Source organism: Engraulis encrasicolus, chromosome 22 (genome assembly GCF_034702125.1).
Source record: "Engraulis encrasicolus isolate BLACKSEA-1 chromosome 22, IST_EnEncr_1.0, whole genome shotgun sequence".
In the NCBI taxonomy this organism is placed as follows: Eukaryota; Metazoa; Chordata; class Actinopteri; order Clupeiformes; family Engraulidae; genus Engraulis; species Engraulis encrasicolus.
The window spans coordinates 34,981,222-35,006,749 of record NC_085878.1 but is presented as its reverse complement, the minus strand read 5'-3'; the positions used below and the strand labels follow the sequence as shown (position 1 = coordinate 35,006,749).

The 25,528-nt window shown below is 41.3% G+C and overlaps 3 protein-coding genes across 3 annotated transcripts in view; 2 read left to right on the top strand and 1 right to left on the bottom strand.

Moving 5' to 3' along the window:
• Positions 1-12,821, bottom strand: part of hipk3b (homeodomain interacting protein kinase 3b) — a 70,280-nt gene extending 57,459 nt beyond the window's left edge. The window contains exons 1-2 of the mRNA XM_063188643.1: positions 12,439-12,821; positions 3,786-5,166 (exon numbers count right to left, since the gene is read on the bottom strand). Coding sequence (XP_063044713.1) covers positions 3,786-5,166; positions 12,439-12,514 — 1,457 coding nt within the window. The 5' untranslated portion in view covers positions 12,515-12,821. The remainder of the gene's footprint in view (positions 1-3,785; positions 5,167-12,438) is intronic.
• A 4,637-nt stretch (positions 12,822-17,458) lies between these two features.
• cln6a (CLN6 transmembrane ER protein a) lies at positions 17,459-21,338 on the top strand. Its single transcript, XM_063189075.1, has 7 exons — positions 17,459-17,592; positions 17,848-17,962; positions 18,101-18,199; positions 19,008-19,196; positions 19,300-19,355; positions 19,467-19,589; positions 20,167-21,338. Exons 1-7 carry the CDS (start codon positions 17,543-17,545, stop codon positions 20,435-20,437), a joined length of 903 nt encoding a protein of 300 aa, XP_063045145.1. The 5' UTR covers positions 17,459-17,542; the 3' UTR covers positions 20,438-21,338.
• Positions 20,335-25,498, top strand: calml4a (calmodulin-like 4a). Its single transcript, XM_063189076.1, has 5 exons — positions 20,335-20,353; positions 21,692-21,831; positions 22,400-22,509; positions 24,428-24,616; positions 25,048-25,498. Exons 3-5 carry the CDS (start codon positions 22,443-22,445, stop codon positions 25,143-25,145), a joined length of 354 nt encoding a protein of 117 aa, XP_063045146.1. The 5' UTR covers positions 20,335-20,353; positions 21,692-21,831; positions 22,400-22,442; the 3' UTR covers positions 25,146-25,498.
• Positions 25,499-25,528: the final 30 nt, after the last annotated feature.

Below are 25,528 nucleotides of genomic sequence, written 5' to 3'. Positions count from 1 at the left end.
ATCTTATATAAATACTCAAATGACTCAATGCACAAGCTACTGACAATAGAAAATGCACAACCATTTGTCATACGTACTTTCAGAAGTCTGTTTAAGTGCTCAGGGTGAGCCACAAGAAATGGAAACAAGTAGGCCTCTCTTTAAGCAGTGGGACTTGAAAGTGAACTGCGGTTCCTGCTTTGTTTGTGATATTTGAGTAGCTGAGTAATGGCTGAGTAATTTTGTTCAGTTCTCAAGAACAATCTTCAGTTTGGGCCAAAATAACACCACAATGGTCAGTTGTGTAAGGGATCTGGCTACTGCTTGCTTCATTCGGGGTTTTTTTTGTACGATGGCTATGGTAAGACCTAGCCAGACTGGCCAGACCATTCATTTTCAATTACTTCGTAATTCACGAAAGGTCTGATTATGCTTCTCTGGGGAGGGTTTAGTCGGTTACCAGACAGCCGGCCAATAAGGAAACGCACTTGGGCGCATAAATAGCATGCGTCAACTGACAGCGATTGGTCAGAGCAGGTCCACTCATTTCATACCAGAGCTAAGTTCTCTCCTCCCACCAAAGCACTCCAGGGCATCGATGATCCAGAACAAAAATGAATTACGACGTAATTAATGTGGTCTGGTAAAACCAGGCAAGGGAAGACCAGGTACAGAAAAAACACCACAGCTGACAGATACAGATATCCTTGTTCATACTGTACACCGAAACACTGAGTAATCTCAAAACTTCCAAGTGAAGAAGGGTTCTCTGGGATGGGAAGGGATGTCCTGATGAAGACCATGGGTCGAAACGCGTAGGCATGTAGCAAGTATTTAATAAAGGCTTTTTAACTTTAGTAAGGAGTGCCTGAAATAGTGTTTTTTATCTTTTCATGAAGAAGGGTTCTTCTGTTCAAAATATCACATGGGCTGATCGAACACATATCACTACTATATAAAGAACATAATACAGCAATGCAACAGTGTAGGATATTGAGTATACTTGTCAGTGACTGTTAAGCTGTGGTGACAAGAATAGACTGTATAACGGAGGCATAAGTACTGGTTAGGACGGTTTGTTAGTGAACAATGAGAACATTACTTTAGTATTTGGCATAGTGTTTCTCAATGAGGAGGGGGCATTGAGAAGGATACAGCTGAGATGGGGGGCATTAGACCATTGTTGGAAGGCTTATGATGGGGCCAAGGCGGCGTTATGAGGCATGTGATGAGCTCAAGGGGGCGTTTGTTCAACAAGGTTTGAGAACCACTGGTGTAGGAGAAGGGGCTAGGAGAAAGGGGAGGGCCATAGAACAAGGCAACAGGCTGTTTGGCTGCGCTGCATGCGATGGCATGCCCTTTCTATTTATGGACAAAGGCCTTCCGGACACAGAAAAAGAAAAACACGACACCAAAAAGACATATAACACATTAACTTGTTGTACTCTCTCTGTCCCTCTAGAATTGCTCTGGAAGACGGCTTCGCAGGTCCAGTCGCTGGGTAAACACTCTCGCCACACTGAGAGATTCTTTTCGGCCTAGGTAGGTACAATCACAAACATTGAAGTGGGTCATTTCTTAGGGGGTTACATAACACTTTGATATCATCTCAGGACCCTTTTCTGAACCCATGGAAACAAGAGGGGGGAAAAAATGAAGAGAGAAAAACAAGAAGACGTCAAGCCGCTGCCAAAGGTAATTCTTTCTCAGGCTTTTTTTTTTCCACTGGCCGAGCCAGAAACAAGGCACTCCGATTAACATAAACACGCAACACTATGATGGCATGTGAGGAGGCTGCTTTCAAGGTAGTGCCTGACTGCCATTTGGCAAAGACACTGTGCAGGAGTGAGCAGAGCAAAGTAAGTGAAGAAGAATCTCCTTGTTCTCGCTCACAACACATGCCTCTCAACTCAAGACATGAACCTGCACATGAGCATTCCAATCTCCTCGTGTCCCACGGCCGATTACACAATTCCTTTCAGACTCATACCAACTGTTACAGATTTCTTTTCTTTTCTTTTTTTGGTGCAGCGCAGCCCGCCAGTCCATTGTGTGAGGGTCTGTTTTCAGTGGACCGTTTCCTTTCCCATAGACAGGAGACATGGGTGGCTGTACCCCCTGCCTCAAAGCATCATGGGGGTCAGGCGTTAGCCAGAGCAGTGTGCAGCCCTTGTCCGTGTTGACAGGATGTCATTTTTCACCAAGTGACATCTGTATGCCAAGCTCAGCTCCCAAGGACAATTTCAAAGTCACTTTTTACTACAAGGAATGTCTCAAAAAACACTTAAATCTCCAGATTTTTTAAGCTAATTGTCAGTTCAAAGCAACTCCAGACTCAGTTAAAAGGGAGGTTGAGGAGGCAAACAGTGCTGGCCTTTCATGCGTGCTACCGTCCCCGACATGATGGCCAGGGGGGCCACCGGAGAACCGAAGACTATAAGACTATAGAAAACATGCTACATGGTTTAAGTTGGCTTTTGCAGTACACAGCTCCCTGTGTCGTGTCGCCATGACTGAATTCAATTGTTTTCACACAGGAACAGGAAACATGAGTCAAAAATGTACCAGTAGTGCTGTAAATAGTGTTGGTTATACTGAATGAAAATTGCATCAGTCCTGGTTGGTTAACTGCATGCTGCATATTGTCTTGGAGAAATATAACATTTCTACAGGGCAAGTCATCTTCCAGAGCATGTACACAATTGTAGAGCTACAGGTGGTCATACCACAGTTATTTCCGGGGCAGAGACTATACTTTCCTGAACAAAATAACACCATGTACTCCTGAAAACTCCCAAAACTCTTGTGATATAAACACTGTTATCCTCACTGCTATAAAACTCAGTGATAAAAATAAAAATAGAAAATGTCACAGAAACGGCCTGTGGTCTGTGAGTATGTCTGTTGGGAATCACATCCACAAGGGGACCACTCTCCAAGACTAGATGTGACACAAGTCACGTATTGAGGGTGGGAAGACCATGTTTATGTGTCTTGAGCACTCATGCCTCCTAGGCCACGTTTCCTGACAGTGTTGATGCTAACCAGTTAGCAATTTAGTAAGTTGCCAATGGGAAATTGCATTGGAACCAAGTAAGTTGCGAACTTAGTTAGCCACGACATTGTCGAGAAATGGAAACCTGATCGAGTGGGCCAACTACTGTTCCAAGAATTTGTTTTGCCTTGCGGTTTACCCTAAACTGAAGAAAAAAATCAGGCAACCTAGGTACAAGGCATTGAAAAGGTTTGCTTATGATCATATGTAGGCTAAGTATGCAGTGTATTGTTCATTGTATGCCTCAAATGCCATTGGGACAGCCTCTTACAAATCAAGGATGTCTCATTTATGCAACTTTGCACATTTACACAACTTCCTCACCCCAGTGGATGTTGCAACTGGCTGTATGCAATGGCTATCACAATTGTAATTGCTTTGGTAAGTTAAATGTTTACAATAGAATTTACTTCAGAAAATTAGTAAAAACAAAAACAAAACAAAAAATGCATTGCATTTCTAAATGTGTTAAGAACAGTAAATGCAAAACTGTTGAGAAATGCTTTTTCACAGGAATTGACATTTATGCTCAATTACTGAAGATATACTAAAACCATCCATTTGGCAGCATTATTGCATCACATTTACACATTCTTTCACAAGCACCTGGGCCAACTAAAAGTGCTCTGCCAACCATTTCATTGAGCATTCCCTCACACAGCCACAGGGCAGTGGAATTCTTTTTTGTGGAAGTTGAAGTGTTTTTTTCATGAAATCATATAAATGAAATTTGAAAAAAAAAGTTCCATACCTGTAGTACCGTGACTGGAGGTACGTGGAGCACACTGCTTTGGAAACGTGGCTGGCCGACCCAAAGTCTATGACCTTGACCCGGTAGGGCTGCCGCACGGGGTCCACCAGCATGATGTTCTCTGGCTTCAGGTCGGCGTGGATCAGCCCCATGGACTTGAGCTTCTTCAGGGCCGTGCCCACCTGCTGCAGTATGGGCCGGATCACCTTCAGCGGCAGCGGGCTGAACTTGTTCTGCTTCAGGAAGTCGTACAGGTTCTGCTCCAGCATCTCGAACACCAGGCAGGTGTGGCTGCGGTGCTGGAAGCACTCCAGGGCCCGCACCAGGTTGTGCTCGTCCGCGTTCTCGCCGCTCAGGCGCGCCAGGATGCTCACCTCTATCTGGCCCTGCCGCGCGTACGACGGGTGGTTCTTCAGGATCTTGACCGCCACTACCTCGCTGGTGCCACGCTTCCAGCACTTGACCACCTGTCCGAAGGTCCCGCGGCCCAGGAAGTCGAGGACCTCGTAGGTGTTCTTCATGGAGCACAGCACCTCGTGCTGCACCAGCTGGTAGTCTCCGTCTCCTCCGCCCCCGGCCCCCTGCTTGGCGGGCGCTCCGGCCGCCACCGCCGCCGCCGCTGCAGCCGCCACTGCCGGCACCGCCACTGCCGCCGGGTTTCCCACATTCGTTTGCATCATCGCAGGCAACATAGACAGGTCCTCCACTATCTGCATGGCGCTCACCAAATTCTCAAATTCCTCGCTTTTACGTTTCAGTCCGCATCGCTGGGAGCTGTCTGCCAAGTTCAAACCTCCGCAATCTTCCCAGTCCCCTTCGTCCTCCCCTCCTCCACCTCCACCTCCGCCTCCTCCTCCGCTACCTCTTCCACCACCACCTTCTCCACCTCCCGCTGTCTCCTTGCCGCTGCTAACTCCCCTTCTACAGATTCCCTCTCCCCCTCTGCCCCCTCCGACTCCCCTTGAAGCTCCACTGCTGCTCCCGCTGCCTCTGTCCTGCTGCTCCTGCTCTGGCCCCTTTCCCTGCGAGGGGACAGCCCTGTCCTGGGGCTGTGGCGCCGCCGACGCCGCTGCCGCTGTCACTGTCACTGTATGCTGCTCACGCTGCACGCCTCTCACTGCGACCGTCTGCAAAGAAAAGTCCTGCTGTCCACCGCCGCCACGCGGTCTGCCGCTCGCCGCTTCTCTAGGCTGAAAGAAAGGCGCAAGTCTCGTCGGGTGAGCGATGCCAAGGGTTCTACCGTTCAAATAAGTCCGCGGGTACGCTCTTTCATGGTATACACAGTTGCCGGGCTCGACTTTCAGTTTCTTCACACTGCAAAAGGCACTTGTCTGGGTTTGATAAACATGTGGTGGGTAGACCAAGACTTGTGAGGCCATACCTGAGGAGAGAGCAGAAAGAGGGAAACAAAAAACATCAGTCAAGTGAGCATATTTTATGATCTTGCATAATTAACATTCATTTCTGTTTCATTTCAGAGATCAATTTTTTCAAAGTGAAACTCAAAAATGTCAATCATCACCAGGCCAATATCAAACTTTCCTGTGTGATTTTAGATCCAAAGACAGGAGACGGTACAGTGGATAAAGTATTGTGTACAATGTAACATTGTAAACATGGCCACCACTACAGTATAACCATTACCATACTAACAATAGTAAGGTGGTGAACTTGGGTTAACATGTTTAATTCTACTATAATTTGTCTGAATTTGACTGACGGTGACAGTGTTTTGGGAAGTATTCTTTGCATTGTGCCTTCCACCATGGCACACTGACCTTATCAGTGACTGTCCATAAGCCCTTCCTGAAACAGCTGACCTATTTTCTTTTTCTCTATAGAGCTCTTCCAGTGACATCAAAGCGCTAAGGCCCTGCTGGCTCCTCAACTTTAATCAACACGGGTATTCAGGAGAGCAGATTTAGAAGCTTTGCGTGCCCCATGCTAAGGTCGGGTCTCTGCCCAAATTGAACACTACCCCTGTAGAGTAAGGTCACCCATACCAATCAGATGCCTCTAAACATGATTCGATGCTGGGGACGGACAACATCCCTTCCTTTTGATGTTTGAGTGACTTTGGCATGAACTACAGTACACACAGTAAATGAGGACTCAAGCCGAACTAGCCGAAGGATCCAGCTATTAACAACATTGCACACACGGCTGATTTAATTCTATTCTAGGGAACGTATTGCAGAAAGATAATTAACTGAGAATACAGAAGAGGCAGTCTAACAGGGATAAATAATCATTTTCACTAGATGCTCACCCTGTAACCTCTGACAACTGCATGACAGTCACACTCCAAAATAAACTCTAGTCCACACTTCGGTTTAAGTGCTCTCAGTGCCAAGTGCATCTTTTGAGCAACCAAACTACATTTTAACAGCAAGAAAATAGATCTCATAATAACAAGGGAAGCTGAGTCAAGTGTCTTGATCTCACCAAAAAAATGTACAAAAAAATCCCAGGAAATGGCACTTGACTTCATGTCACATCACATTGTAATAACTTGTGGCAATGGAAGGTAAAGCTCAACAGTCATAAGCACCTCTCTGTGGTTGAAACAAAAAAAAACTTCTTAATGTAGACTGCAATAACAAATGGTACCATAAATCTAGCAAACCTGGTCATCATCATACTGTGGACCATAAGGATAGCCCATCCATTCCTTCCGCTTGTTGAGCCATTGGGCTACACTTCCTCTCCAGACAGTAACTCAAAACAAGTTCGCAAAATTAAAAGAGTTTATTAACTTCACACAATTTAACGTTTTAAAGTTTTATTTGGACTCATACGGTTTATTGAATAGACTCATCCTTCTCACCAAAAATAGCCTGGGGTGAAATGTCACAGTTACACATTGCAAAACCAAATGGGATCAACAACACAACCCAACACTTTGCCCAATCAGGTAACACCTACTTCCCAGTAGTCACAACCATGCACCTGGTAGGGTCGCATCGCATCCCCCAAAACAAACACTTTTTTTGTCTCAAATGGTAACAAGAGGCCACCGGGGATGGGGCCTTTGGGTGTTTTGGCCCTTTAATTTAGCCAAGCCAACAAAGTGGCAGCTGCAGTGCCTGCTATTATTACTGTCTGTAGCATGATACTCCCCCACCACTAGCCAAGGAGACTCCTCGAGTGGAGTCGAGTTACTGGGGAGTCGGTGCGTGCAACACAATTTTAACAGCTAGCCTACGATCCCATATACTACTTACTGACCCTTTCACCCCGCTGCTTCCAAATCATGCCACTTGACAAATGACCAAATGCTCCTCAATGCATTAGATGCCGTTATAACAGCTGGCGTTGTGAGGGGGGAAAACAACAGCCTGTCTTCCTCCTTTTACCTAACGTGTGACAATGAATGAATGGCTCGCACACCTCAGAGGAAACAGCAGAAGACTGTGCATGACACTGACAGAGTATCTTTCACAAATGGGTTTGTTCAAGATCCGTCACTCTTGTGTGCCGCTACGTACAAAAAAACTGCTGAGCAACACAATAAAAAGGTAGTGTGATTAAGAAATGCTTTCTGTCCACAAAAAACCTGCTATAATCTCGCTAAGTGCATGAGGCTGTTGCTTGTAAGTGAAATCATGTCTAGGCAGCCGCCATGTTATGTGCAGGGAGTATTTGGGTGCCCGTACTGTTCTGCAGTAAACACAGGAAAAGACTAAACAGGAAGTGGCCGTAATCTTGCTCACTCACTCTAAAATGCCTCTTTTTATGGACAATACCAAAATGGCTTGTTTTTTTTGTTTTTTTTACATAACCCCTCAAATAAAACCTTCTCTACAAGTCTTCTGTTGTCCAGTCTTGCACTTTAAATGTCTGTATGAGCACTGTCTATGTCCATACTGTCTTATGTCCATGTATGAGTACTGTCTATGTCCTTACCTAGATTAGTCTATGTCTGCATGGGAGAGCAAGAAACGCAATTTCAAATTCTTTGTATGACCAGTGCATGTAAAGAAATTGACAATAAAACTTGACTTGACTTGACTTGACTTGACTTTCCAGTGGGATAAGCTGAAGATACTGCTGTAGAAGTTGTCGCATGGTACAGTAGTAATATATTGAGCCTGTTTGTCTCTTTTCCATTTTTATGAGGTAAGTTATTGTTAACAAACTTTTCCATACCATAACACACGGAGAATAATAATCTTACCAGTCCCATCAAGGGTTTAAAAATAACCCTCCCACTATTTTGACAAACATTAACCATGGCCCGATACAAATCTCTGCTTCTCTTCAACAATATGGAACTAGAAACGAACTCAGACTGGACTGGATAAGGATAGAGTACACTAACATGCTGAAGTAGTTTATCTGAACCTTGAGAATCACATGTTAGCAAGAAGTTGCATTGCCTTTTTCTGTACTGTATCTGGTTTGTCCCCAAGCTAACCACTGTTGGCATAGGGAAAGTCCATGGAAAACCCAACTCCTCATGTTGCGCCCACGCTGGGAAGTGAAATCAAACATGTGTCATTGCTGTAGTCACGTATGCACTTGGACCCAGAGGCTATCGCAAAATGTTATGGACTGATATGAGAGTTGACATACTCAGCTTGTAGGACTGCTAGCAACAGCACAGCTTTGTAACTGGCTACCGTGCAACGTCCACAACAAGACCAAGACTCTCAAATTTCAAAGCAAGCAACACACTTGGGAGTGCCAATACAAAACACAAATTGCCCGTCTGGTTTTACAACTTACAGAAATGCATGAATATAAGTTAAAGTTCTAAATCTAAACAATACCAAGTCCTAAGACTTAAATGCCATTACATGGTACTACAACAAGGAACTTTTATTCAGAAAAAATGGTGTGCAACTGACTCCAAGGAAACAGAAGAACGTGTGTGTGAAACACAAAAATGCAACGACAGAAAAACAGCGTAGAATGAAAAAACAGAATAGGCTAATGTCTAAACAAAGACTACTACACATGCAAGAGCAAAAAAAATAAAAACATGCCCCACTTACACGAGAACGTAACAAAACAAATTGACTGCACGCTGGGTCAATAAGATCAATATAGCCTTGGTGACGCAGTGTGCAAATCTGTATGCGGTGGCCAAGATAAGAGGGGAGGGGAAACAATGATATTGCTCCCTTGTTATTGCAGATACCTAGGCCTGCCTGATGCTTGGGCCTGCTCTTAAAACCCTATGTGGTACTGCGCAATTAGAGAGGCATTCTCAAGAGCACAAGGCGGCCACCAAGACCAAAAGCGTCATGCAATGTTGCCCACTGACTGAATTAAACACATAAACAGAAGTGAAAAATAACATAACTGCCACAAACTAAATTTAACACCGCTTAAACACACAAGGATGTGAAACAGACCATACCATAGGCCTTAAACCATGTCGTAGACCTACTAAAAAGCACAACTTCATTTACAAAGGATATCCATGCTTTACTGTCCACCACACACAGAACATTCACACACACCATAGGCTTCCGTCAAGATTTGAGTAAGGTGTTAGAATGATGGGGTTCCTAACACTCATTATCACCCAATAAAAGGAGAGAAGCAGATGGTTTCTGACTATAGCATTTTAATGAAACCCAACTTTCAACTTCAGTATGCCAGAGGGATTCCATGGATTAAAGGCCATAATTCATACTAGGTTTAATCAAGAAAAGGGCCTATTCAGTTGCAGAATGTCTTCTTACTTATAACACTTGATCTACTGAGAAGCTACAACAAAGCTTGCATTATACAACAGAGGTCTGCGAGGATCCATCATGCTAAAAAGGGTCATAATGAAAAAGTAGAACTACTAGATACTACCAGTGCTTGTGTTGAATGGGGATAGGGGACATACTCCTCGAAAACATAACTGGTCAAAGGCATTTTTCACACCCTTGTGCCATTTTATCCACTAGTGTGTAATTCACTAGTCAGTTACACGTCTGCCTTCGTGATCTAGGCTTACTAGTAAGTGCTTACTTACTGACTTAAACATGCTTAATAAAGTTCTCAGATAGTTGCCTGAACTTTAGGTCAAATAAAACACTGGATTCCCAACTGAGATTGAAAAATGCAGTCCAGACCAAAGACATCAGCACAAATTAAAGTAGATGCAGGCAGCACATTACTTAAGACTAGTTAGCCAGTAGCTCAATATGTCTAATAGTATATCATTGATCAAGAAGCCATGTGCTACTTACAGTTACGTCTGCTTTTTCTCTGAGTATCTGACAGCATTTAATTTGGAAGCCAAACTCAAATTTTGATTATGTTATAGCCTAGAGGTTATTTTCATCTCATTTTCGTCTTCACGAGTTTGACAAGATGGCTAACCAAGTTCATGGGCATACTGTGAAGTAGTGCAACAACTCACTGACTTGCTGTTATTACTACTGTGAAAACGACTATGTGCTGAGAATATAGAGTTTAACCGGAGTTCCTGCACCAGTTTTTGTTTTTAGCATCATCGCCATTAAAATCATTGCATCCTGTATTTAACCCAGTCACACATTTTAGGTCGATGATCTTCTTCAGAGGAATTATTTGCAACTGTTGACTTATCTGCCTTTTATACCAGTAGTGTCATCGCCAACATAACCCCTCTCCCAGACGTCACAATCGATGTTACTGAGCCCAAGGTGCAAGGTGTATTTATGAGACAGTCACCAGATACTATAGGTCTAGGGGCCTTCTCTGAAAAAGCCCTCTGCAAAGTTATTTGAGACACCCCAGACCATGTCCCTCACCGTCTTCTAAACTTCCGTGATGTACTAGAGCTTGTGCCTGTGGTTTCAAAAGGCTTATGATTTCAATATTCTATCTGGTCACAGGTTTCCTGCACTTAGGGTGAAGGAGTCTTTTTGGGGTTGTGCACCCAGTCCCCCGCACCTACTGTACATTATGATTCACTCACTAGCCAACACTATAGTTGGTCTCCCACCAATGTCTGTCCCAAAGAACAGGCTATAATTCACCATCCACAATCTACCCTAACCCATTGACAGTATATAGTCTACAGTATATATTCTATTTATCTCAATGACCCTAACCCCACTATTGGCCAGTTCTTCGAGAATATTTGCATTCTTCTCTAGATATATCAAGCATGAACTTCAAACTATTGGGAATATGTCTAAACAAAAGCACAGTGTACTAACATGGTTAATTGATGTTTATAACAATATCATTCATGTGTGGTTTGCGTGAAGATGAAAGATTGAAACAACAATACAACTGTAATTAAAATACTGCCATGTATAGTAAGTGGTGGTGCGTAAAATTAGTGTCCTTTCCGGGTTTTGATGCGGCGTTATTTCCTGCCTACACAACTGTATCAATTTCAACAGCGTCCATGTCTGTAGCTTTCGCACAAGGATTCAATCTGAAGTATGTCGAGCTGAAACAGCCAGCGTGATCTCGTGTGACTTCAATTCAACTTGGGAGCTTGTCAATGCGCTCATTCTTTCTTCTGAAACTGCACCCTCGCTATGTTCCCTTTCCTATTTCAGCAAGGAATTAGCCATCTCAGACGTAAGCATAAATGAAGTGAATTTGCAGTGATACACACAAGCCAACAAGCAATGCAAAGACTACAATTATTGTTTTGCGTCGAGTAGCCTACCTAACAAACACTATACAATTATACAGAACAGGCAGGTGTATTCATTACAGAATTGCCATTATTAGTATAAGTCGTGTAATTATACCGTCAGAATGTATAGGCTAGTGCAACTATACGATTCCTGTGACGTTAATGGAAAAGAAAACATAAGCCAGAGCCTGGGTGTTGTCAGCTCTCAACTACGTAGCAAATAGCTTGGCTGGAATCTAATTGAAACGGCAGTGGACAGGGGGAAAGAGCAGAGGTTTAATGTTACTGGGGTTGTATTTATTTACTGTCTGACGAGAAGCCTGCTGATTTAGCGTATTTAAAGTTTGTGATAACAGACTACGATTAAGTTTTGGAAACAGCTGAACTAATCATGACGTTGGTAGTAGTTTCGTCAAATTAAGATACCAAAATTGACCCTTTTAAAAAAAATGTCGAAATGCCTTCATGCCTTGGTAAGAATTCTAGAACCTTTGACAAAACATGATAATGTCTGTCTTGAGGTCCGCGAGACATTTGAGTGTTCAAGTCGAGATAGTAGTTTACAGTTAATAGATTTAAAAGATTGCCAGAAGAGTACAATCGTATTCTTAAAACACAGCACAACGCAGAAAAACAAATGATTGCGTTGTTATCAGAAATACCCCCACTAACGCTATGTGGACTTTTCCATCAACTTTCGCAATTCCGATAAAGGGTTAGCTGGTAAACTAACTTAACCTCCAGTTACCCCTTCTACATTGAATTTGTCCGCCAGCTAGCGAGTTAGTTTAGAAATTAGTTGTCTGGTTGAAGTCGATGCCTCGCCAAAGGACCTATGTAAAGTAGCGTTACATTTACATTCGTTGAACCATCCGCTTCACAACCATGCCTATGTGTAATAACATTTGCATTACAACGAACATTGAAATATTATCAAATTTTATCGTGTTAGCTAGCTAGCAGTCTCAATACTGAAGGTACTTCTAGTCTCTTGACATAGCCTGCTGTATTCGTTCTATCATGTCGACATGAACGATGTGATTACGGAAGTAAAAACATATAATATCTTACCTTCATATAGAGTAACAGTTGATAAAATCCAGGGCCTCTCCGAACATGTTATGGACTTACAAGGTTCCCATACCATGCACAGTCTGCCTGCTGCACTGCTGCCATCTTGTCCTGGACAACAGGAGAGACCTCGCTATCGACAACACCACCATCTCCCACATTTTAAAGTTCAAAATAACAACAGCATATGCGCAAATTATGTCATTAAACTTGGTCCAGGACGTAGCTGTGAGGTTCAAGTTATTCTTTTGGTTGAAAGGGCAGAGAAGCCCATTTTCTGGAAGGGGTTTGGGAGCCCCTATTCGCCGTGCGCTACACCCGCTCTGTCAACAGCTAACATGTCCCTAGTCTCTCTTTGGTCTCGGCTATGTGAGAAATGTTTGTGATGTGAGACAATGGCATGCACATAGACCCGAGCAATCGATGGACGATCCTTAGCCTATCGTTTGGAAAATTACCCCAAAGTTGCACGCCCATGTTTTCAGAGAAGAATAACAAACGGGCGAAGTAATCATCTTCCGAAAAGAAGATACTAGTCTACTTGAATATTACAGTAGGCCTATATTTAGGCTATTATGAGTAAAACGCATGGATGCCTACTAAAGACAATATTAAATGACTAAAAACTGGATTTTAAAGGACTGGGGCATTAGAGCCTTTCTTATAAATGTGTTATTACAAAAGAGGTAATGGTAATGAAAGTTTGCCTTATTACTTGAAGCTGTCAAATGTCTTAGCATGGCTGCTATGATGTTTTGTTATTCCACAAACTGTGAGTGGGGTCCCACCTGCACGAAAAGGCTACAAATATAGAAAAAAAGGGAATCTCGCCATGGGTCAGCTAGCTCTGAAATGTTCTATTATTGTAATACAAAGCAAAATGCAATTTCTTCTTTTTCTTTAGAAAAATAGCCTTTACAACCTTTGCAGCCAACCATAAAGTGGTGATAGTGGTGGCAATGTTATTTTATAATATCATACAATATTTTACAGTTAGGGCCTACTGTTATTAGAGTGCTTGTAATGTGACTTTCAGCCCCTGCTGCTTTTGCCATTGCACCTTGGAGTGAGATCCCTCTGAGACACGTGGAGCCTTTCCAAAAGCTATTTTTAATTACACTGATAAGTGGTGTGTCTGCTGTGCTTCAGCTGACAGTTTGGTCTCGCAAACACACACTCATAGTAAAGTCAACGCACCGAGTTCACAACACATGTAGACCTAGCCTGATTTACCCATTAGTCAGCAGTGAGATTTAGTAGCCGGTGCCCAACTGGTGGTAATTCGTAACTTGTGTTGACTAGGGCCAACTGTTATCGGACTGGCAGCATGGATAAGTTGGGCCTGCACTCAGCTGGTGCCGACAGGTGCAAGCCATGTGCCGCGTACACGTCCTCTAGTCTGTCCACCCCAATGACCTCTCTTTGCACTGCATTTTCACAAGTCAGGGGCGAGTCAAGAAGACCTGAAATTAAAAATAAATGAAATGAAACAAATGTGCCATCTTCAATCAGTGAGTTTTAGAGATCACCATTTCATTGTAACAACCAAGAACAGCAGGGAAGTCAAAAGGCCTATGCTGGAGGAGCAATTTGAAGAAGTCATGTCTTATACTGTACTAGATTTAGGCTTTTGCCTCAATATTGTAGGAAGAGGGGGTTCAAAATTGTGTTCCCCATGATGTGTGTGGGTTTTCTTTTTTTTCTTTTTCAACTTTATTGATGACAGGGTACTATGAGAGGTGGACAGGAAGCGAATGGGGAGAGAGATGGGGAGGGGTCGGCAAATGACCCGGGCCGGGAATCGAACCCGGGTTGGCCGCATGGCAGGCAAGTGTCCTACTGGTTAAAGCGCAGGGCCCTCATGAGATTGTGTGTATTGAGAGCGAGGCCCTTTCAGATGACTTTGTCCTAGGCCCAGTCAAAGCTGTCAGTGCCACTGATAGTAGTCAATGTGGGTGTATGTATATTACATTAGGGAAACGACTATAATAACGAGGTAATATGTTTCAATCTTGGATCCATAATTAACCTGCTACTACATTGAAATAAATGTATAGGTAATGTAAAAGTGGACAAAACCTCATCTAAATACCAAATACCACTGGCAGTTTAGAATAGATTAGATTATACTTTATTATCATGCAAGCATAAAAATTGCCTTAGTTGAAACATTATCCAGAGACCACCAGTTAATAACTGTGATTAGTTAGCCAGTGAATCCTTTAATGACATGTGCCTCCTCTGTTAGTGTTAGTGTACTATTTTAGACGTTTCATTCAGTTATGAGCACTTCTGATTGTCATTGCCAACTGTGTTCTCTTTAGGGGCTCTCAAGAGCCTCTCGAGATCCTGTTGTAAAAGCTTGTTGTCAATACATTTTTTGTCAAGGATTATTTAAAGATCAAATGGCTCGTAGGCTACTCTGGATTGTCTCAGTCAAAGTCCAGATTTTAATTGCAGATTTTAATTGAAATGTAGTGGTAAGACCTGAAGAATATGGTACATGCCGGATGTCCCTCCAAACTCTTTCGCCTGGCTGAGTTATGCAAGGAGGAGAGGCAAAATTCAGCATAAATTGGTGTGAGAGACTAGTTAGAGCTTAGAGAAGACATTAGGACAAAATAAAAGGTGCAAAAGGAGAAGCCACTGACTGAAAGGTTCACACAGGCCTACTTTTGCATGTTACTTTTTGTTAAACAAAAAGGTCTCAGCCTCATTTGTTCAACTAAATAATGAAAAATGCATTATTTGAGCACATAGGCCCTATAGTATTTGTAAAGTGTGCTATTCAAATTAGGATTTGGATATCTGTTAAACAAGGTTCAGTGACCATGCCTGGATAGGTCAACATACTTTTAAGAAGCACTGTATAACCTGTGAAAAGATTACTACATTAGTTATTAAATCAGGCAAACAAGCAATTAAGTTGATATACTAATGTGTAGTTATAATGCTATTACCACATGCTTGGTGGGACTGCTTTAAGGCAGCCTCACAGACTGCACCTGCTGTAATGTATCACTTTGCCTTGCCAGGCCAATAATGCCCAGTCTGCGAATTGGAGCCATCTGAAGAGATTTTGTTCTTGCAGCACGTGTTACATTGAGCAGTTCGGTGGTCGATTGTGCGTCCTGTTTCCTCATGTGTCATACGCGTGTCTGGTGACTGTTTTTTTTCCTAGTCACTGATTATGTGCGATATCGTGCCCTCCACTGGCTAGAGTTGGCATTACATACAACACTGCACTTGCATCTTGCAATAGGAGAGATACCAAAACTTTGAGTAGTAGACTAGATTTGAGTAGACTAGGCCAATTTGCCCCAATGCATGTCATGCACAGACATGCACAGAGCAAGATATACACAGTGTACTGTTCAGGGCAAGATATGTACAGTATACAGTAGGCTACCTACACTGCAGGCCACATTGAGTGCTTCTCAAATGCTAAGATGCTACTTTAAGGCAACATACATGTTGATGTTATTTTTGTCTTTAGCTAAAAGTGTTGTGTACCTTTGCCTACCGACAAGAAAAAAATCCCAATGTATAATCAAAACTGTTACTAGAGTTGTATTACAATAATAGTATAGGGCCTACTACCTGATTATGACGATAGTAATGCAGTAAATGTAATATTTGGGACACAAAAAATTGCAATTTGCTGCATTGTACTGCACAAGGCAGTGTTTCGGATGTCAGAAATTGCACCACTGAAGGAAAAAATAAGGGACAGCTCATTGGCTCAGAGGTCTGGGGGTCCTCTCCCTGGAAATTAAAGGCCTACAGCTTTTTCATAAGGAGTGAAAGGAAGAAGGCCCTAAGCATATATATATGGGCAGCCATGGCCTAGTGGTTAGAGAGTTGGTCTTTCAATCTAGGGGTTGCCGGTTCGAATCCCCCACGACCTCTCCCTACACCTCCATCCATGGCTGAAGTGCCCTTGAGCAAGGCACCTAACCCCACATTGCTCCAGGGACTGTAACCAATATCCTGAAAAATAATAGTTGTAAGTCGGTTTGAACAAATGAAAGCGTCAGCTAAGTGAAATGTAATGTAATATATATATATATATATATATATATATTTTTTACAAAAATGAGAATTGAGTTAACTTATTAGAAACTTATACGGGTGGCAAGGACAGGCTAATAATTTCATAACTGCATATAATATTGAATGCATACTGTACAAGGATGAGATCAATTATATGATGCCCACATTACATTGGAATTATTAATGGCCATATCGTTGTGCATGATGCAAAAGAAAGGAAAAAGTCAGTTTGTAAAATCCATCCATGAGGATAAATCCTAGTGAAAATCCATGATTTTCTCTCCTAAAGGTCATATTGAATACGAACTTTTGTTAAATATCACGACAATGAAATCTTGATTTTTCATGTTTTAACCATTCTCAAACACACTTGAACAACTTTGGACCATTGAGCATCTCATAGATCAGGGCTATTCAATTACGATTTCATTTGGGCCACATTTCGAAACCAACAACGTGGTGCGTGCCGCACAGTTTCAACCATGGTAATGACACTTGAAATCAACACAAACACTTTTTAAACATGTTCCTAACCTTTCACTTGACAACACTGAATGTTCAAAGTACTACAGGACAAACAAGAGATTTCCAAGAAAATCATGGGTTGTAGTGCAGTATTAAAACTAGTACAATAGCCTACGTTGCTGAAGCTGAAGCACATCTTTGCTGCATGGAGCGTATCTGGCCCTCGTCCACCAATACTGAATAGGCCTGTCAGAGACAAAACATTCTTTCATGACTATTACCATGTTTTTCTTTTTAATGTTTAATTTTTAGCTTTGATATTCTTGTTTTTTAAATAGGGAAAGTAAAAATGGAAACACTTGGTTAGAGGAAATAAAGCCACAAATATAGCCTATGCCTATCATTGTATGACTCGTAATTTGATATCTAAGTTACTTTTATTGTGACAGCATTTGAGCCGGTAGTAAGTCTCTTTTGAGAGTCATGTGATCTGTGGCGCTTGTTGACTGAAAGCTTCCTGATATTTTTTACTTGACAGGACTTGGACCAAGAAGCTTTAATGCAATTTCTCTACAAATAACCAACTATGAGGAAACGACCAGTTTGGCTCGCTCAGAAATCTGCACCAGAAAATAGGTTTGTGCAAAACATTTCAATGCATGTTTTGTGTTGCTCAACACGTCTTGAAGACTGTTCGCTACCTTCACAAGTCTATGTTGATACAATGTCGCAATGATGCATTGTGTCGCGCATATCTCTCATGCTAAAATTACACAGGTATTACACAGTAACATGGGTGTTGTACAAATTTTGCCTAGTAGGTTTGGGTGCAGTAGGTCATTGCTGCATGCATAAATGAATGGTGTCCCTGTGCTCTGGTGGTCTTTTCAGGTCTGGATTGGAAAAAAATGAATCTGACATGCGGAACCCACAGTTCCATTGCGATTTGTGGATATGTTTTACCATTCAAAACTGGATTCTTGACTTTGGCAGACCAATTGTAATGGTAGGTTAACAGAGTGTTTTGCTTATACAGCTCTTGTTGGGAGAAATGTCGTGTAGCTTGTCTGGTGATTAATAATCAAACATAAACATATGTGAAGTCGTTGTAATGTGTCATTACAGCTGTTTTTTCTACCCCTAGCTCATTCTCCCACTGGAATGGTTTCCACTCAACAAACCCAGTGCTGGAGACTACTTTCACATGGCCTACAACGTCATAACACCATTTCTTCTTCTCAAGGTAATAATACTAAATAAATCCTGTTTTCAGTAGGCCCACCCACAGTTTATTTTGCCGAAATACATTTTCAGCGTGTCTTTTGCAATAGTTTGTAGTTTTTGGCATACCTGCAAACTCGTCACCTTTTGGTGACAGTCACCTTTTTCCTAGCCAATTAGGTCATTCACGTGAATCGTGTAGAACTAGAGAGATTTTTTTTTTGGGGGGGGGGGGTCCTGTCAACCATTACGCCAAGAGCCAAAAGCAGAGTGTGTTTGTTTACAGGTACACATCTTCTTCATAGTTCAACACCATTTTATTGTGGAAATGCTGTAAGGGAAATTCAACTTCCATTCGTCATCCTTGGTAGCCTATTATATATAGCTAATTTTATTATATTTATTTATTATTTATTTTATTTTTATTTTATTTATTTCCCTTCATGTACCTTCTTCAGCCAACAACAGCAAACTTTAATTTCATAGTCAATGGCAGGGGCTATCCAAGTTAAGAGCCATATTGGCTGGTGATGAATAAGATTCATTTAGAAGCCTGATTTCCTTTACACCTCAGCATTTTACTGGCGTGTTATGAATGTGAAGCAAATAATTATCTTCTATAGGAGCTCTCCGCCGCTGGAGACTGTCACCTTTTTTTCTTTGACAAGTTTGCAGGTCTGTTTTGTGTTAAATGCAATTTCCATAATGCAGTATTTAGTCATTCAGAATGTTTTCATGTGCTCATTCTGTATTCACTGCCCATTCAGAATAAAGAATGCTGTACCTGTAGTGGAATAGATGTGATCAACCATTTGAGTGTTTTGTTTCAGTTGATAGAGCGGAGTCCTACTGCTTTGCCTCGTTCTGCGGTATACATCAGCATCATAACATTCGTCATGGGGGCCAGCATACATCTGGTGGGGGACTCCATAAACCATCGTCTCATTCTCAGTGGCTACCAGCTACACTTGTCCGTCCGAGAAAACCCCATCATCAAAGACCTCAAGCCTGCATCCCTGGTATGTGGAATTAGTGGGCTAACAGGGTGGGAAATTAGTTGTATTAATGTATTTATTGCACTGATAATCTTCAAATTTATCACCTCCATTTCACCATTTTCAGATTGATTCTTTCGAATTACTTTACTATTATGATGAACACTTGGGACATTTGATGTGGTAAGAAACACATATTTTATCAGTTATTTATTTCCTGACATAAATTACTTTGTGTGGGGAAATGCATTGCATAGATGTGATATTTGACAGTGGTCCCTCTTTCTTTTACAGGTACATTCCATTCTTCATTATTCTTTTCCTTTATTTCACTGGTTGTTTCACTCATGTGAAAGAGCAGAAGAAAATGCCTCTGGCCGGCTGGATTCTCTTGGGCCCTAGTGCCCTCTACTACTGGTAAGTATTAAACTACTACCAAATATTATTTTAATTCTAACTCTGCTACTACTACTACCAGGCAGAGACGGTCTATACTTGCTACTACAACTACTACTATTATTATTATTATTATTATTATTATTATTATTATTATTAACAGAAAAAAAAATCAACATTTCTTCTTCCAAAGTAGTGAGTATTGTTGTAATGTAGATGTCGGGTACTTAACCCACTGCACACTCAAGGCCAGAAAGAAGGAACTGAGAGCAGAGCAGACGTTTCAGCATTATTGATTTCCTCTGTGCTGATGGTGACCAAGCAATGAAAAGTGCACGTCTTGTATGGAATGGATGACCCTTGAGGGGGAAAAAATCCAGCATTGGATACATAAAACAACATAAAAAATACAGTTACTACAGTTTTATAACAGTATTAGTGCAGTATATTATGACATTACTACAGTATTAATGCAGTAACTCTAGTGTTCTGACACAACAGAGTCCAGAGCGGATGTACATTTGCTGTCTACAGAACTCATTTTATTTGCATTAATGTTTAACAACAAATCTCCTTCTGTCTCTCTCTTTCATTAAAGGTATCTGGTAACCGAGGGCCAGATTTTTATCTTGTATGTATTCACTTTCTTCGCCATGGCTGCCACTGTCATTCAGCAGAGGCAGAGGGGATTTGTCCTGGACAGTAACGGCCTCTTCCTTTTCTACAACTTCATCCTGACACTTGGCCTCGTCGCGGTTTGGGTGGCGTACCTCTGGAACGACCAGGTGCTCCGGAAGAAATATCCCGGTGTTATATATGTGCCTGAGCCTTGGTCGTTTTATACATTATACATTAAAGACAGCCATTAGCCCGGTGCTTTTCAACCTTGGGGTCAGGACCACATGTGGGGGTCACCTGGAATTCGAATGGGGTTGACTGAATTTTCAAGTGGTGGAAAAAAGAATACTGATGGAAAAAAATGATTCAACTCATTAATATTAGGATTAAAACAACACATACAGTTTTGCAGAATAAAATGTGTGGGGGGTTGTGAGAACTTTGGGAGGTCAAAATGGGGTCCCAGGCCCAAAAAGCTCCTAGCCTGATTATCATCGACTTTCAAATCTCTTCGAGACTTGGTCTGACCTAGAGCATAACCATTAACGTTGCCCAAACGGCATGGTTGACCTGCCTCCCTAGGTTTGCTATTGGTTGACTGGTTTCCGTCAAAGTGGGTGGAGTTCCCGATTTTTTGGAAGATCAGAAACGATATTTACACTGCACTTGGCCTGACTAGAAGCAACGCCGGAGGTGTTGCATCACTAGGAGGGTGTGGCCTGGCTTGGAAGTTTCTACCATCCGACCCTATTTGTATAATGCTCATCATGATACTGTTACAACAACCACCTCGATGTCACTGCTCCAAAAAACCTGTTGCACTAGTTAAAGTTCAATCCAATACTACCGGTTCCTCTGATTTTGAAAGCTGTTACCTTGATTGCTTTTACCCTGCACTGAAGGTTTGTGTTACAGCCAAGCTCAGGTTGTTGTTTCGAGCAAGAAGACACACAATACAGAGATTCGACCTGTGTGTGTGGTCTATCCTTTGTTTTTACTGAATGAAAGTGTTTGTCATCCTTATTGAAGGCCAAAGGTACATTAGATATAAAGTTTCATGCAAACCAGCCTGATGTATGTATACATTTCCTGAATGTACCCTGCTGTATTTTGCCTTTTTTAAGACCCAGTAAATGTGTTTTTATCTTGTTATTTTGTTCAAGTTTTGTCTTTTATTCAGAAAAAATGTGCTTTAGAATGCCACCACTGAAAAATACAAATAGTATAAGCCTGCAAAAAAGGTGTGTTTAGGTATCACAGCCCTTTTAGAATAGGTAGGCCTATCATAGTGTGAAAAGTATTATTGGGGAAATAAGGGACACTTAACACTGCAGTCTGAATCATAGAAAGACAGGCGCTATCCCTATAGTCATCCTGCTGTGCGGTCAGACAGTGATAATCACACAGTCTATTCACGGCTTTATAGCCACACTAACGGCCGATGGGCTGTGCCTCGTCTGCGAGAATAATATGATACACCGTATCCAATATCTCTGTCGCCACAGCAACAGCCTATCAATTACGCCTCTCCAGTGGTGGACTTTAGAATGGGCTGGTGTGGTGTGAACAGCAGTTAGAGAAGGCAGTGACTTTTCCAGGAAGTGATTAGGCTCCAGCCCCTCACACATACCATTCACACAACATGGTAAGCAGGATTTCACTTATTACTTCTTCAATCTTTTCTTTCAAATACTGAAGGGTTTGAATGTTAACATAGTGCCTCTTTACCTCTAGGCAAAATTTCTTACACAAAACCAAATAAATGGTAAGATATTTTTTTTTTACTATATACTACATTGAAGAATATAGGGTTTGTAAATGTTGTGGCTGGCTATAGGTCTTCATTTGAACATATAATGAATTAACAATCGATGAGACTTGTGTTTCAAACTTATCCATGAGAATACATAACTCATTACATGTCGTTTTCTCATTTGTAAAATAGTGTGATGTATTAGTACTAGTAGTAGTTGTATACCTAAACTACACTTGGAAATGTGCATCAGTGTTCATATCTACAGTATATCAAGTACAGTTTATGATGAGAAGTTGCTTGTTAATGAAATGTCTGTGATGTTTACTAATATTTTATGATGAAAATATGTTGTATGCAGATGGTTTACAAAGGTGTTAAATCATCTGGTGATCCGTCATTCAACACCATTTTTTCTTTGTCTTTTAGAATTCAAAGAATGTTTTTCCCTATACGATAGAAAGAGGAAAGGAAAGATTGATGCCAAAGACTTGATTACTGTGATGCGATGCCTGGGGACAAGCCCAACCTTTGGTGAAGTAGATCGCCATCTACAAATCAGTAAGATAGGTAAGAGGAGATGCTATTAAAAAAGATTACGATTAAGATTATTTTCCTGTATCTGAACACCAAATGTGTACAAGTCTTATTAACTGACAAGCATATGGCTAAAAAAAACATATAAATACAAATACAAAAATAATAAATAAATAATAATAATTAGAAAAAAAATCTACTCATCATCGAAGTAAGAGCAGGTCGAGAGCTATTCAAGATCTTTGGTAGTGAAGAGTTAATGATATGAGCTGGCTCACTTCTGGACATTGTAAGGGCTCCTAAAGCAATAAAGGACTAAAGCACACATTCCTGCTTTTACGTAAGAGTCAGAGCTTAGTTATTATAACATGAAGCACAATCCTACTTAGAAACAAAGTCAGAAATTCTTTTATTTTTTGTCAGCAACATGGTTACATAGTTGCTTAGTTGATCCCATTATTTTTTGTGTATAGTTAGTGCAGGGATTTATGTGATGGGGACAGGGTCACCTACAGCTTTGGCCAGTCCCAAGACTAAACCCCTCTCTCAAGACTTCTTTAATTACACCTCAGTATAGGTGTAAAAGAGAGTATCATTTTCCTCGAAAGATAAATAAATGAAACGTGTGTGTGTTTGTGAGAGAGAGAGAGAGAGAGAGAGAGAGAGAGAGAGAGAGAGAGAGTAAAGGTAGAGAAAAAGAAAAGAAAAGAAAAGAAAAGAAGTGCCTTGGCCGTCTTCTCAATACATACAATATAATGTGGCCCAATTTTCTTGGGCCAGTGACCCAAGTGGTTGTCCTGTTGGCTGCCCAAGGCATAATGTCATCAATCAGAGATCAATCATCAAGATTATTGTTACCTGTATGTCTGTTCTGTTGCTGGCTAATACTAGAGCAGGGATGGGCAACTGGAGACACAGGGCCACATGCGGCCCGCCTCCTCTCTCAGTGTGGCCCGTAGATCAACATACCGTAATATAATTTTGTGCCAGCATTAGTAAATGTGAGTATTTGGCACTTTCTTTCAAACTAAACATTTTGGCTTGGTTGTTTATCATGTTAAAATGCAATGGTTTAATGAAATTTGTGTATAAATATACAAAAACGTAGCTTCAATCTTAATTGAAGTGTGTGGTCTTGAAACCATCTAATGGTAGCGATTAAAAACTATAATGTAAGCTTACAGTATTTCTCAATTGGTTTTGTACATTTATCGAATCTCTCTCGCAATTTGCAAAACATAATATTCATTCTCAAAACAGCTTTAACAAATGGCAAAACACAGTGGATAACCTGCAAAACCGAGTCTCTTGCTCAAAACCCTTATTTGTCTTTCAAAATCAAGTTTTTTGTGTCAATGAACGTATCAGCGCCAGCAGAATGGTTAGTCATTGTGTCATAGTGTATGGACAAGCTAGTCAAATCAATTTCTTATGTTGTCAATTGAATAGTACACTCTTGAAGATCTTTTCTGAAGCGAAATGTTGTTTAGATTGGATGGGAAATGTTGTAAATTCGGCTTTATATTACATTGATCAGATAAGATTGAGATAGTTTCATGCATTCAGTGACAAAGCTTTTTGAGTGATATGACAAAAGCAATTGATAATGTACGAAATCACTGAGAATTGTACACAGCCATGGCATGGTGGACGAGAGCATTTGCTATATGCCGAAAACAATGAGAAACTGATTTGACCATGTGCACAGGTAACACCAGGAAGTCACAATTGAACAAAGACTTTTGAGAATCATTATTCTGTTGTGAGAAATGTACAAAACCAATTGAGAAAAACTGTAAAGTTTGACATGCCAAGTTGGACACCATGTTTTCATCTTTCAGTCATGTTTTTGTCCTAGTGACTGCAAATTAATTTGTAGAGTTAGTTCTGTAAATCTACCTTTGGACTGTATTACATCATATCACACACCATCCGTCTTTTTGATTGTTAGATAAAAATGGCGAGCTGGACTTCTCCATGTTCCTGACCATGATGCACAGGCAGATGGCCCAGGAGGACCCAGAGAAGGAGATCATGGACGCCATGAGGATGACGGACAAGCAGAAGAAAGGCTTCATCCAAGCCTCCGAGCTGCGGGCCAAGCTCACTGGCTTAGGAGAGAAATTAACAAACAAAGAAGGTACTACTGGCAATCAATCATTTAATCCAGTGATTCTCAAACCTTTTTTGAGCAAACGCCCCCTTGCCCTCATCAAAAGCCTCCCAACGCCCCCTTGACCTCATCATAAGCTTGCCAATGCCCCCCTTAGTATTGAAAAATAAAATAGACTAATGCACCCCAATGGGAACTAAGCCCCGCCCCCACTCAGCTGTATCCTTCTTAACGTCCCCCCGCCCTAGGGCTCCTCAAGGCACCAGTGGGGCTGTAGATTTATACTTAAAAGTCATAATTGTTGTGTATGATATACAATTAAGTATTTACTACTTACGTGCGTTTACTTCTAGAGGTTCAATACTTATAATATATATTTCTTTAAAACATGCATTGGAAAAATATCATCATCACTTATTAACAGACCTGCTTTTTTGCCTTTGCTTGCTTTTTTGTAGTGGATGACTTGTTTAAAGAGGCCAACGTTGGCTCTAATGGGCTAATTCGTTATGAAGAATTCACCAGGATGGTTACACTCCCCCCAGCAGACTACTGAGACAAATGATTCAAGATGTAATAAATACACCACGGAAAATGATGCTCAACATTTATCTCTGACCAGCCATCTCTTTTGGCAACCAAATGTTTGGCGTGGTTGTATGTGTAATGCTCAGTTTTTTTAAATGATCCATGGCCAGTGGCCAGTTGTGTTGTGTATGTGCTCCACCAGTAGATGGCGGTGTAGGCTAGGTTTACTCAGAGCCCATACGGCTCTGGGTTTACTCAGGGATTCATGTTTTCTCATCTCATTATTATTATTCCAAGACTATTGCCATTATGTCCTGAACTGGTGTAATTACAAATAATATCATAACCTGAAGCACAATCATTCTATTCTGTGACTTTTTGTGTATGTGGAAATTTTAATTTATAAATAAA